The 15,615-nt window shown below is 36.5% G+C and overlaps 1 protein-coding gene across 3 annotated transcripts in view; it reads left to right on the top strand.

Moving 5' to 3' along the window:
• Positions 1-15,615, top strand: part of LOC136877291 (solute carrier family 23 member 2) — a 153,525-nt gene that overhangs the window by 67,188 nt on the left and 70,722 nt on the right. For all 3 annotated transcript variants that reach the window (XR_010860749.2, XM_067151219.2, XM_067151221.2), the window contains exons 3-5: positions 5,065-5,222; positions 11,953-12,158; positions 12,245-12,371. Coding sequence is in view for 2 of the 3 variants with exons in the window: in XM_067151219.2 (XP_067007320.1) it covers positions 5,065-5,222; positions 11,953-12,158; positions 12,245-12,371 (491 nt within the window). In the remaining variant the exon portion in view is untranslated. The remainder of the gene's footprint in view (positions 1-5,064; positions 5,223-11,952; positions 12,159-12,244; positions 12,372-15,615) is intronic.

Here is a 15,615-nt window from a genome sequence, read left to right as displayed (position 1 = left end):
CATTCTACCAAAGTGTAAGAAAACTTGTTTGGAGCAAAGAAGTACCAAGGAAAAGTAAAGAGATAATGTACAAAATGTACTATGTACCCATATTGACTTATGTAGCTGAGACTTGCACTTTGACTATCAGGCAAGAGAGTAGAATTCAAGCCAGTGAGATAAAATTCTTAAGAAGTATGATAGGAAAGACAGAGTGAGAAATAACAATGTTACAAAGGAAGTTGGGATAGGAAAGCTAAATGAGAGAGTTGAAAAGAATAAACTAAGGTGGTTTGGACATGTAAAGAAGATAGAGGAGAATAGAATTCCAAGACAGATGCTGGAGGCAAAGTGCGAGGACAAGAGAGCAAGAGGAAGACCTAGAATAAGGCGTATTGAATCAGTGAAGAGTGGCATAAGAAGATGAAATTTAGACTGGAACAAGAACGTGGAAGAGGAATGGTGGAAGGAAAGAGGAAGATGGAAAGTGCCATAAATACCCTGACCCGGCAGGAGCTGGATAAGAGATGATAATGATGATGACTTGTACATAAAATCAGTGATTTAGTTGGAATAAGTATTTACAGGAACTCAGAATATTACTTCAGCTATCACCACATGGACTTGTACTGGGTGTTAAAAATAATTCCTTATGTTTTCATCATTGTTAATATTTTTACACTATGCTTGGATTCTAAACAATTTTGTTACTGAACTGCAAAACATGTTATAATAAAAATACTCTAAAAGAAAAATAATTTTCTGGAACAGCACCTCAATCCAAGTAAAATGCTGCATAAAATTAAAAGAATGTACTTTGTAAATTTTTCCCCTTTTTATATTTTTTTTATACGGTACCATGTTTTGTAACCAGTACACATCAAATTAAAATTTTTGCCAGTTTTTGTGCTTGTAGCAGAAGAATGGCTGGGAATATTAGAGGGAGTGTCAGTATATGTATCTATGAGAAGTGTGATTCTAATCATTGCTATATTTAGAAAATTTTAAAATCCCGTATTTTATATATTTTGTACTTAGTATACATGCCACATGACATTGTACCATATAGCAGATAATCAGATTACTTTTATATTATTATTATTCATTCAGCTTTATCATTTCAAAATACAAATGGGGAGATATTTTCAGATCTGAATGTTGAGACAATTTGATGATGAATACCTTGAGGTAGTTAAGCTGCTGAGTATGTTGAGGTCTGATGTAATTTCTTCCCATTTTAACTGACAGTTTTTCTAGTGGCTTCTTTTTCACAGTGCTCAAGAAAATAAAATGTACACAGTATATGGTTGGTTGTGATTGTAGTTTTTACAACAGGCAAATTTTCTTCATTCGTATAAAGGCCACAAGTGGTCATTTTGACTGTCGCTACTTACTGATATAGTTGTATCTAGCATCCAGGGGATGGGAAAGATCTGAATGTTCGATAGTATATTTTAAAACAACTTAGTTAACCAGTGGAATTTATTGTGTATAAAGCAAACCAATTGTTCATTTTACTTTAATTCTAACAGGTAGGATAATGAAATATGTTGGCATACTTGCTATTGAATGCCTTCATGAAAACATATGAGATGATAGAAATAACAGTCTATTTGTTTACAGACTTGTTCAAGCACTTGATAAGCAACTTATGAAAGTGATTACCTTATGCAAATATTTTCCACAGACTACTTTGTTGCATGAAGAGCATGTGTCAGAGGTTTTATTCTGTTTACAATTGGCATTCACTTGACATTGTTGTCATATATGACTAGCATATCAGACCTGTGGCTGAGGTTCAGGCTGAAGTGTAGGAAGTTCAATCAACAGAGATCTTGTCTTCACAAAATCAGATCTTAGTTCTTGTATTACCTGGAGAACATAATCATGTTGAGAGATTCTCTGTCCCATAACTTCCTTGTAGACTATCTATGAATTTATTGCTGCTAGATCAAGTATACTGAAAAGTACATATAGAGGCCACCTTCAGCATCCAGCCCTAGCAGAGTATTTACATGCCATTTGATCAACTACATCCACGCCACAGTTAGTAGAAACACATTCTTGTTTGCTTTTCCTTGATGGACTGTGAGAGCAGTGTGGTCTTTCTCAAGTACGAGAGTCTCGTATAGATTTATGCGTGATGCTTTTATTGACTCCAGGATTTCCTTCCTCATTCGATTGCTTGTTCCAACAGTATTTGTTTGCATCTCAATCCCTCAGCCAACTTTACTTGTGTAAAGAAGTTATCAGTGAACATGTTACTTTCTTTCTTGAGGTATCAGTCCATGAATTTCATCATGACATTTTCAAGCAGTGACTCATTGACAGGTCACATTTCATCTTTCCCAAGATAAGGAAATCCATTGCAGATGTACTTATAATCAGCATCTACTAGTAACCAGAACTTTATGCCAAATTTATCAGGCTTGTTGGCCATGTACTGAATAAATTTGCACTAAGCTTTGGTATGGGGAAGAGTTGTTCATCAGCGGTGACATGTGCTCCATAACAATTTTCAATAAATCCGCTCCAAATAGCAAACACCAAAGCAAATTTATCAGTCTGCAAATGAGTGGATCTAGTTTTACAAACCTTAGTATTTCTGTGATCCTATTTCTTGAAGTCAGGGGGGCCCCATAAAAGTAACCACATATGGTCTACAGTGAGACTAGTAAGTTTATAAGCTCCACAGGCGCATAACAAAGCAATAAATGAATCCAATTCTTCCAAAGAAGTAGACTAATTGTTATCCATTGTCCGTCTACAAGCTTCAGTTTCTGTGCACATCTCTATATGCTTGTAGCCCACCCTCATTAGAGAGTCTGCCTTACAAGGGCTGCACCAGGCTGGCAGTGCCTCACAAAATTAAAAAGTAGGAGTAAGAAGAAGGGCGCTCTATCTCCTTGGAAGAATGGTCAGCCTTCTGTTCAGCTATGTTTGAGCTCAGTTCTCCTCCTGGCTGAGGATTTTAGCCAACCTGATTAATTCCTCTGGCTCAGGGACTGGGTGTTTGTTTTCACTTTAATATAAGTTACATTTCTTCATTTACACACATCTTGCATTGCCAACCACCATAAAAATACACAACACATTCCTCTACATGAGGGTGGCATCAGGAAGGGTATCTTGTCATATGTAGTGTTGACTTCAAGTAAATGGGAATTCGCCAGGAGAAAAAAAATTAGAAGCAGAGTTCTAAAGAATGACAATGTCAGCTAATGGGTAGGTTGTGACGTGAAATGAAAGAATTCTTAGACTTTGCAAACCTGATATAGGGAAGTTTTCCTTCACAGGACTGCTCCACACATTCTATAGTTCTAGCTGGTAGCCATGGTGAACAGGTGTCTAAGATAAAATTCTAAAAGAATTCTAAAAGAATTGTTTAAAGTCCACCTATTCAATACAACTTTGCCATTTAATAAATGGTCTGTCTAAAAAACTACATAGTACATGTTTGACACAATAATCGAAAAAGATCTGAAGCAACGTACAATTCTGTCGCAACACGCATTACTGGTCCGTCCTCCCATCCTTCTACTCGCTCTCCCTCCTCTCACCCGCTGTTTTCCCTATCCAACACTCCCTCAGAGCGGTCGCTAGTCTGTGTGAAGGTCAACACCGACCCAACTTGATCTATACAAGCACAGGGCTGGAGGAAAGAGGAAATGAATAATGTTTGCGACAGTTTTTCAATCTCTATTTTTCATTCTCACACTCAGCTTTTTGGTTTCACTTTTAGATGCTGGCTATACTTTTATTCACTGTGAAGCAACTTACGGATTTCAAAACTTCACTCTGTTCCAGAAGCATGACAAACGGATAACATTTGACAGTCTTCATAATTTTAAAGTATTCCTCCAGCCAACCAATAATTGTGGTAAACACAGTTGGACCCACACCTGTTACAACTAGATTCATCTACAAGATTGAAGCTATGAACATTTTAAACATAGATTTTTTATTGCATTTGTTGATTGTATTTTATCTCAAGTTTTTAATGTATCACTGTTTTTGTATATGTTCTTCATTTTTGTGTTCTTTTTTAAGCTGAAGATGACCTCTAGGCTAGGTCAAATCATGTCCTATGTAGCTTTTTAGACAGACCCTTTATTAAATGGCAAACTTGTTTTGAATAGATAGATGTAATACAATTAAATTCTTTTAGAATTTTATCTTAAATATTTAAAGTCAGTATGGAAATGGAACTTGTGAACAGGTGTCAGCAAGTCGACAGCTGCAATTATCACATAAGTTATAACTAATAATAATAAACACGTAAACACTTGAAGGGCAAATGTACTCACCCTTTTCAGTAATTTTATAGCTGTTCGAACAGAGGAATAGAACATTTTCATTACTGTGAAAGATGTCAGATTGATTTTGTAGGGGAACATTTCAAAGCATGTCCAATATTATCTAAAGTTTCTTCTGTAAGTACTGGACGTATCTGGTTATGCTTTCTATCATGAATACTTCCTGTTTCATGAAATTTACGTACCAATTTGTGAATCAAAGTTCTACTTGGAAGGAATTTTTATCATAAAATAATCACCGTACAACATGAGCCAATTCTGTAGGCTTGTCATGAATCATAAATAAATACTCTTTGGGGAAAAAGTATGGTACTTGAATTGAGCCATAATAAATACACTGTATTATGCCAAATGAGTACTTAAACTTGTATTGACCTCCTCCCGTCTGGCTCCCTAGTCAGATTTCAAATGTAGTATCAAGACTTGTATGATGAGAACTGCGGAGGTCGGCTGACTTTGCATTGGAGCGGTCCCACGAAGGATAAATCACTCAGTATTATCCAGGTTAAAAGAGAGGAAAAGCTAATCATCTTGGAGGGTTGGGTAGGAAAGATAAGAAGTGAGCAACCAGATACAAGTAAGTGGAGGATATCCTGAGTCAGCTGGGCCTTATGATCAGCTCTTCATCTCTTACAAGTTAGAAAAATATTAGAAACTGTTACTTAAGAAGGAGGTACAAAGATTATCCGAGAGTAAAATTGATGAAAGTATGGCATATATCTTTTCTGGTTTACTATTTCATTTTAGGGCTTTGTTGTTGTCATTTCAGCATTACCTCACAATGATTGGTGCCATTGTCTCCATTCCATTCATACTAACACCAGCACTGTGTATGAAGGAAGATGACCCTTCAAGAGGACACATCATCTCCACCATGATATTCGTTACTGGGATTGTTACGTATATTCAAACCACCTTTGGTTGCCGGTATGAACATTGATTTTTTAATCACTTCTGTAACAAGTTTCAGCAAAGAAGAATCATTATGATTTTAAAGTTTTCATTAAACTTCTTTAAAAAAAAAACTAAAACAGCAAAGGATAAAACAAGTAAAGTTAATTATTTAAAAAGTATTTTTGTGTATATGTTATCAGAGGTATAACCAAATACAATGAGAAGAAGGCTTCCACCTAATCAATACTTATTTATTAAAAATTGAAACTGCAGGACCAGTTTCGACTTTTCTATGTCATCTTCAGCTGGTCACACAATCACATATCGTCGGCTTACTTCTAAAACCTCGTATGTTACAATGTTCTTCCTACCCATTATATTCCTTAAGACTGGTCATGCCTCCCAGCCACATATTTATATGCAATCCATCAGAACCTTTTCTGTAGTTTTCATTTTCCTATGCTAATATGTAAAGGAAAATGGACCTCACCACACCGTATTGTAGGGATGTTCTTTTCATGGCGAATTTAAGCACTCCTACAGTTTAATGTATGTAAGGTTCATTTTCCTTTCACTCTCCCACAGGAAAATGAACACAACGAAAATTGTTCTGAGGGACTGTACATCCGTATGTGGCTGGGAGGCGTGACCAGTCTTAAGGAAGAAAATGGATATGAAGTGCATTGAGAGATACGAGGTTTTAGAAGTAAGCCGTTGATATAATATATCATGCAATCATTAAACATGAGACATGTTTAGTTTTTTAAATAAATAAGTATTGATTAGGTGGAAGCCTTCTTCTCACTGTATTTGTGCATAACATCAATATGGAAATGAAACTTATAGATTACTATATCAGAGGTATGGTGTGAAATTTTTCATGTTGTTACAGTCATGTCATTTTCATGAATTCTAATAAAAATCTTGTTTCTAATGATATTCAGAATCAAATCATATTCATAATAGTATCAAATAATTCCCAGAAATCACTAAAATGTAAATGTACGAAGTTGGTGACCCTACTTCTGTCTTAAAAAACTTGAGGAGGTATCAAAGAAGACATGACTGAATATGGGTGTGTTGCAATTTGAGCAGAGATGTAGGATCAAATTCAAGTTCAGGCTGTAGAAAAACTGCTGCATAGACATTAAGGGCACTGCAGTCAGTCTACAGAGAAGAAGAAGAAGAAGAAGAAGAAGAAGAAGAAGAAGAAGAAGAAGAAGAAGAAGAAGAAGAAGAAGAAGAAGAAGAAGAAGAAGAAGCTGATGATGATGATGATGATGATGATGATGATGATGATGATTTCAGTGTGAATGATACAGGAGGTACCAAAGGAAGTGATGATCAAAGATGAGCCATGTAGTTGGAGACCTTCCACATCTGTAACCTCACTGATAAAATTAAGGAAATCAGACAGACAGTGCATGTTAACAGGAAAATCACACTCCATGTATTGACAAACACCATAGAGTGTGCATGAAATGGAATGAAATTAATTTATGTCCATAAATAAAGTGTAATGAAGTCTAATTCCTGGAAACTTTTTCATATGACCTTGTATTATACATCTACTTTACTCCATGTATTGACGAACACCATAGAGTGTGCATGAAGTGGAATGAAATTAAATTATGTCCATAAATAAAGTGTAATGAAGTCTAATTCCTGGGAACTTTTTCATATGACCTTGTATTATACATCTGCTTTACAGATCAGTTAAATTAAACTCTTCAATGATCTGCATTTTGCCAGGCTGAATGACTCAGATAACTAAGGCGCTGGCTTTTTGAGCCCAAGTTGGCAGGTTCAATCCTAGCCTAGTCCGGTGGTATTTGAAGGTACTAAAACTTCATCAGCTCTATGTCGATCAATTTACTGGCATGTAAAAACTCCCACAGGACCGAATTCTGGCACCTCAGCATTTTCACAAAACTGTAAAAGTAGTTAGTTGGACTTAAAAGCAATAAAAAAATAAATCTGTATTTCTGGTTTAGTGATCAATGTAATTAAACTCTTTGTAGAGTCATATTTAAAGGGAGAAGAATTCCAGATAATTAAGAGTGGAATAGAGGTTGCGTTACTGAGTAGTAAGGTGGACTTAGCGGTAGAACTGGTAGAGAAACCCTTTAAAACTATAGCTCATCTGAAAAGGAAACAGAATAATAATAGTAAAGATAAAAGGAAAGGATGGTACAATGATGTGTGTAAAACAAAGAAAATGGAGGTGATTAGAGCCCTAAAGGCATATAGAAAAGAGGGGGACCCTCAGGTTCGGGCACACTATTGTAAACTAAGAAAGGAATATAAAGTGTTGTTAGTAGAGCAAAAGAGGATATGGCAACAGGAGGAGGCAAAATTAATAAACATAGACTGTAAGAATAATCAAAGTGATAAGGTATGGAATAGAATTAACAAAATAAGTAGAGGTGAGAGAGGATATGCCAATGTTAAAATTGAGAATGGAGTCTGGATTGATTATTTTAATAAATTGCTAGGAGGACAGGATACTTGGATAAATAATAGAACATGTATGGATATCTCGAGGGGCTTAGAGATTTGTATCCCCTGCTTAGATGAAGAAATAACAGAATGTGAGGTTTTAGAAATGATTAGAAAGGTCAAATGTAGGAAAGCGGGTGGCTTCAGTGGTATAACTAATGAATTTTGGAAAGAAGCAGTAAAAAGTCAACAAATGCTGGAAATATTAGTAAAACTGTTCAATAGGATATTTGATTCTTTGGAGTTTCCTAAGGCATGGCAGACAGGTATAATATGTCCAATTTACAAGAAGTGTGGGGAGAGAAGTAATCCAAACAACTACAGAGGTATAACACTATTGGACTCCCTAAGTAAATTATATACAGGAATTCTGGCAAATAGACTGATGAAATGGGCGGAAGAATTCTCCATCCTCTTGAAATATCAAAGTGGTTTCAGAAAACGCAGAAGAACAATAGATAATATCATGATTGTAAAAACAATAATAGATAAGTATATAAAACCGAAAGCAGGAAAATTATATATATCGGCTATAGATTTTGAAAAGGCCTTTGACACAGTCAGTAGGGGTGCATTGTTCGCAAAATTACGCCTATTAGGGGTATCTAGTAAGATGGTAGAAGCATTGGAGGCAGTTTACCGAAGGGTGCAATGCAGTATAAGGGTAGGTGACGGGGTAGCATGTGGTCAAATAGATTCTTTATTGGGTTTGAAACAAGGATGTAAGCTATCTCCTATTTTATTTCTGTTATTTATAAACGATATATTAAATGGACATGGAGGTGATAACTGGATGAGTCCAGTTTTAGTAAATCAAGAAATACCAGGCCTAATTTTCGCGGACGATGTCCTGCTGATGACGTTAACGGCCGGAGGCATGCAAAAAAGCATTAATGCTGTGACAGAGTTTGCTAAAATGTGGTCATTAAAAATCAACATTTCCAAGACGAAAGTTCTTATCTGTAAGAAAGGCTGTAAACGAGCGAAGAATGAACAATGGACGATTGATGGTTGTCAAGTGGAGGTCACAAATAGATTAGAGTACCTGGGAATATATATAGCAAACAACGGGAAGTGGATCCATCAAATAAAACAAGCCAAATGGAAAGGTCTTGCAGCATTATCAGTAATTAGAATTCTTGAAAATAAATTCCCAAATATAGACTTTAAGATTCAGAGAAATGTCCTGCAAGCCGTAGTTAAAAATCGAATGCTTTATGGAGCTGAGCTATGGGGTGTAGAGAAAGAGTGTGAGATGCTGAATCAGGTTATAAGTAAGTTCTGTAAAATTGTAATGGGGTTACCAAATTGTACAGCAAATTGTGGAGTAAGATTAATATGTGAAGAAAATATCCAAGTAGATGTTCTTAAGAGAGTTCTGAAATATCTGTTGAGATTGAAAGGAAGAGAGGGTGGCGAGCTTCTGCAGATCGCATATCAACATCAGAGAGATAATATCCAGGGAGAGTATTGGTTAACGAAAATCAGAAGTATATTAGATAGGTTGGGATATGGAAGTTATTGGGAGAGGTTGGAAAGATCAACGAATAAACTAATCATTAGACGACTCAGAGATATTCAAAGACAGTGGTTGGTATCCGAGTGTAGAAGCAAGGCGACCCTCTCAGAGTTTATTAGGATAAGGCAGGATATGAACATAAATATTGTGAGTGTAAATAGAAGAGAAATCAGGGGTTTGATATGGTGGTTAATGGGAATTTACAAGAATAGGGGATGGATTAAAGTGAAAGATGCAACAAGGTGCCTTCTCTGTGGTGAAAACAGAGAAGAATTTCACATGTTGAAATCATGTAAAGAAACCATAGCGGTGAGAAGGAAATTTTTGAATAACAAGGAACAATATATGATAAATGAGGATGAGAATGGCTATAGGATTATTAAGATGATAAGCAAAGAATGGTATAAACCTGGTAATCTCAGTAAACTGTTAATTGTAATTAGAAATTCATGTAGAAGAGTGTTGAAAGAGCCTACAATGAGGGTAGGTCATATTACGGATGAATGATTGTGTTGCGAACCGATTAGTTAAGAAATTGCCAATAGGGCTATGTAGTAAAAGGAATATTAGTATATATAGCACTGTAAAGTCGATATGTTAGTAAGCCATAACGTAATTAACTGTCAAACTGTTTGTAATGAGACAGGGCCCAATGGATATAATGTTTCATCCTCAGCTGCTGGTGATCCGTGGCTGTAGGTTGATAACATTCACTCATTCATTCACTACTCATTCCACATATATTATTCATTCAATCATTTATTTAATTCATAATAAGGGCTCTCTCCCCAGTTACTGGTTATCCGTACTGGGAGGGATGAGTATTTTTTCCTAACATGCATGCATGAATATCCATATACCCATTCATAAATCCATCCATACGTGTTTTCTCAATACAGTTAGGGAATTGGTAATTAATTAATTAATCCATTTATTCATACACTCATGTAGATAATCGTAGGCATGGCCCTTGCATGTGGAATGGCGATCCGCCTGTGCAAAGGGCACTATTTTAGATAGGGAATCATAGCCAATTAATTAATTCATTCATTAATTCATACACTTATGTAAGGCTATAACCGAAGTAGGACGGGATAGGACGGGCCTATCCCAATCGAATATGTAGACTGATCTAAATGCAACAGAGTAAGAAGAATAGGGAGGGGGGCACATGGGGTGCGGGATTTCCGTTTACGTGTGCCTCGCAGAAATTAGGGAATGGTGAGAAATTAGTGTTTGACAGCCATTAGATCAGGTGGGGTCTTCCATTTGGGCCTCAAGGGAAAGGGCCGGACGTGTTATCCTTGGGAAGGTGGCTCCTTTTTCTCACCAGGGGTGGATAACACGACCGGGCAGTAGTCATACATAATCCCATCCATGCATTTATCCTGCCAACCGAATGCTCTCTCCTCAGTTGGTGGCTATCCGTGACTGGGAGGGAAGTGTTCATTCATTTATTCATGCATGCATGACAATATTACTCGGTCATGGAATCATTAAAAAAAAAAACTCATTCATGCATTTATGTACACCCATGTATAGTGTCTGTGAAAATGGAGGAGAACTCTGTACAGACTTATGATAAATAAATAAATAAATAATTAAACTCTTCAGGGATCCGTAATTCTCGTTCAGTATAATCAATGAAATTGAACTGATTCAGTGATCAATGTAATTAAACTCTTCGATGATCTATATTTCTGATTCAGTGACCATTGAAATTAAATTCTTCAACAACATATATTTTTGGTTCAGTGATCAAAGAAATTAAACACTTCAGTATTTTTATGGAGGCCATTTCATAAGTTCTGATAACTGTGTTATATCTTCCAAACATGTGTCAAAACAGTAAGACCAGTATATACATTATAAAACCTGCATCACACTCTACTGAACGTCACCAACTGATGGCAGCTGTATGCATTGATAGTTAGTTAATAATGCACTTGAAGGTTAGTATGATGGAAGTAGAGCTGAATGGTGGTCATATGTCAAAATTGCAGTTCCACATTAAAGAAATTCACATCAGTGTAAGTGTTGGGTGATTGTGCGTTGAGGCCTTCAAACATAGACATGTAGCAACTGTTGAACTGTTGCAGAGTGGACATCCTGTGTTCGCTCACATTGAGGTTTCAGTGGCTGCTATAGAAAAAGCTTAACAGTAAACAGGTGTTGGATTGTGAGGGAATTGTCCCCACATCTAGGCGTTACTGTGTTGATAATGTTCCAAATTTTATAACAGGTGCACATATTTGTGTTCATTTTGTCCACAATCAAACATTGATTTATATTTGCTTATCTTTCAATTGCTCTTTGCTGTTAGCTTTTGTACTTGGACCCAATTTGGTATTAACATTGAGTGGCCTTCAAATGGAAGATGTAACACAATTACCAGGAATTCTGAAATGACCCTTGTATTTCTGGTTTAGTGATCAACAAAATCAAGCTCTTTGTTCTTTATTTCTGGTTTAGTTTATCAATGAAATTAAAACTCTTCAATGTAACTACTTAAATCACATATAGGAAGAGTGGAATATAGATAAAAAGAATGGGTATTTCTATTTATGACTTAATTTGTCACTTGTATGTTCCTTTCCATCACTCAACATGACATTGATGTATAAATGTGGTAGCACCTCATGCAAGATTTTCTTATGTATAAATATTATCACTTACAGTATTAGTTTAAGTAGGAGAGTTTGTAACACTAATAAACAATTCAACATACTTTGAACTTGTCTCCAGATTACCCATTGTTCAAGGTGGTACAATTTCCTTTCTTGTACCTACTCTGGCCATTCTAAACCTGCCAATGTGGCGGTGCCCATCTCAAGAAGAACTGGATTCCATGTCGCACGAGAATCGCACTGAACTTTGGCAAGTGCGCATGAGAGAACTGTCTGGTGCAATTGCTGTGTCTGCATTATTCCAAGCCTTCATTGGCCTCTTTGGTGAGTTATTCACAGACTTGGCTCCAATAAGAAATACTCGTATCATATGACTAATCAAAGAAAATTATGTATTTTTTAAATGTTAGGTGTCATTGGACTTATACTCAAGTTCGTCACACCTCTTACCATAGTGCCCACTGTTTCCCTCGTTGGGCTCTCACTGTTCGAGAATGCTGCTGAAGCTGCTTCACAACACTGGGGCATTTCTATAGGGTAAGTGAAAACAGTTGTAGCGTCATTGTCAATTTGAAGTTCAAACAAGAATTATTGAAACAGAATATGTTATTCAGTAGTGACTTAACGTTATTCCTACTTATACAGTAAAACTTCCAGGACACTTCTGAATAGCGAACATTTCTTAATAGCAGACAGTATTCGGATCCCTAGCGAAATAACACAGACTCTTATGGGAAAATAATTTCTTAATACCGGCCATTCCCAAAAATGGATGCAGACACTTGTTATAGGACTGTAACCATGAAAAAAAAAAAAAAAAAAAAAAAAAAAAGCTCTTAAAGAGTGTGAACAGTGCTTTCAGAATGCAAAACAAGGTGCTGAAGGAGTAAGAGAACAGAAGCTCTATTTCTTGAAAAAAAAGGTGATGCAGGCAGATTACAAATAATGACCTTCAAATGCACATGGAGAAAGTAATTTGCATTGTCAGTGTCAAGCAGACCAAAATTTACCAATTCCTCAAGTTAGCCTACTGGTTGCATGAACAATGTTTACTGTACTGTACATAATTGAACTTATGCAGAAGGCCTAGTGTTAGAGTGAAAGTTCCTTGTGTTTGTACATCATGACTAGGGCCCGGAATTTTTAAAAATGGATATGCGCATATGCAAGTGCATATTTTGACCGTTAGTGCATATATATAAATATATTTTTCTCTCATGTGTGATCGATTATCCAAGATTTCTGATCGAAATGAAAAATCAAATGAACTCCATATATGTTATACATCCCTTGGCAACACGAGAAGCCTTTCCTGATGAAGGAATGTGCTTTCAGTGTCGCAGACGGATAATGTCCCTTTTAACAACAGCCTGGTATGTCATTCTTTCTGACATTCAATCCATAAGCAACTACATAAGTGGAATCAGGTGGTCTTTGCCAGGAGAATGTTCTAAGCAGTCAGTCCTGAAGTACAAGAATTGCCCAGTTACGTCCGTCGACGTAGAACGATTAGCATCAGCGTATAAATTAATTCTGTCCAACAACAGAACGCCATCCATCCATCCATCCATCCATCCATCCATCCATCCATCCATCCATCCATCCATCCATCCATCCATCCATCCATCCATCCATCCATCCATCCATCCATCCATCCATCCATCCATCCATCCATCCGTCCGTCCATCCGTCCGTCCGTCCGTCCGTCCGTCCTTCCTTTAGGGCAGTCACCCAGGTGGCAGATTCACTTTCCTACATTTTTCTCAAATGATTGCAAAGAAATTGGAATTTTATTGAAATTCTACATTGGTAAGTTATTTCAATCTCTAACTCCCCTTCCTATAAATGCATATTTGCTCCAATTGGTCCTCCATTTGCAAACCTGTCTAATATATTCAGAAAATTCAGAAAGAATGCTTTCCCAAAGCTTACATGCAATGCATGTTAAACTGATTGGCCTGTAATTTTCGGTTTTATGTCTATCACCCTTTCCTTTATACACAAGGGCTACTATAGCAACTCTCCATTCATTTTGTATAGCTCCTTCACCCAAACAATATTCAAATAAGTACTTCAGATATGGTACTATATCCGAAACCATTGCTTTTAATATATCTCCAGAAATCTTATCAATTCCAGCTGCTATTCTAGTTTTCAACTTTTGTATCTTTCTGTAAATGTCATTGTTATTATAGGTAAATTTTAATACATCTTTAGTATTAGTCATCTCCTCTATCTGGACATTATCCTTGTAACCAACAGTCTTTACATATTTTTGACTGAATAATTCTATGCGTATACATACTCTTTCATTTTTCAGTAAAATTTGTATGAGCACCCATTATGCTTGCCATCATGTTATCCTTAGCTGACTTCTTTGCTAGATTCAATTTACTTGTAAGTTCCTTCAATTTTTCCTTATTTTCACAGCCATTTCCAACCTGCATCTCCTTCTTAGTCTCTTTACTTCTCTGTTATTATATAGCGGATCTTTACCATTCCTTACCACCTTTAAAGGTAAAAGCCTATTTTCACATTCCTCAACAATTGCTTTGAACCCTTCCCAGAGTCTGTTTGCATTTTTATTTACCATTTTCCTGCGATCATAGTTACTTTTTGTTCTGGGGTTACACGTGGAGCAGAAAGAGGTTAAAGAAGGTGCCGGGGTGAATGGGTCTATCTACAATATCAAAATTGATTTGAAACTTTAAAAGGATATATTCTTTTCCAAAAACAAACTTAACAACATATCAGGTACAAAGCAATCTTGAAACAAGAGTAGGAAAGTCCAAGATTAGTGATTTTTTACAAATTCTGGGCTTCAAGCCCCTAGTTTTACAATGTTACAAAAGGAAGAGGTATTATGTAGTGAGGGGCAGAAATCCCCAAATTCAAGAGCACTTGCTCCCTAAATCACAATATCTAGCCTCCCAGAGGCACACTTTACAATTACAAAACTTGAAAAAGAGCTAGCAGGCTCTCAGTTTTCCAAACCTACTCAAGCAACATCAACTTACAATCACTGGCCTCTCAAGGCACAACTTACAATTTGAAAATGATTTATACAGGAGTATTTAATACCCAACCTACGGGGCCTTCATGAAAAAGAACAGGTTAAATAACTGGCCCAAACACAAAATTAATGGAAGCGTACACTGCGCTCCAAGATAATGAAAACTTAAAAACTTACAGGGCTCTAGGCTGATGAAACAGGGACTATTCCCAATCTACTTAGGTGACTGGCATAGAAATTATTTTATCACATTACAGAAGGAAAAACAGTTACAGAATGTAGTCACCTCAAACCAAGATGAAGGGGAGCTCGAGAGGGTAACTCACTCTCTATCCCCGATTTATAATCAAAGATCTTATGAAGCCAAAAGAAAAGTTACATTTTAGAAAAGTAGGTTACATGGTTAAAGATTCGGGCCTTCCCCTTGGAATAATTTGTGGAGGTAGCAAGGAAGAATAAAGTTATGTGGCCATTACCTTATAGATGTTCTGCTGCCGACGAAAGAGGCCTCCTGCTTAAAACACACACACTCAGTAAGACGAAGATCAATTGGCGAAGAAACATGAAAAGCTGCAGTTTATATACCCTCAGGGAAGGTTCGAGATCAATCAAGATTTAACAGGACACACCTTCTTAAATTTTATTGGTAGAGTTCAAAAGTAACAGTCAAAATCGAACAAGAAGCCTATGATAGATAGAAAATTAATTACAGAAATTTTTCATTGGCCAGATTCAAAACTGGCAGAAAGAAAAAGGAAGTATTGCCAA

Source organism: Anabrus simplex, chromosome 7 (genome assembly GCF_040414725.1).
Source record: "Anabrus simplex isolate iqAnaSimp1 chromosome 7, ASM4041472v1, whole genome shotgun sequence".
Lineage (NCBI taxonomy): Eukaryota > Metazoa > Arthropoda > Insecta > Orthoptera > Tettigoniidae > Anabrus > Anabrus simplex.
This window is presented reverse-complemented; position numbering and strand designations above follow the sequence as displayed.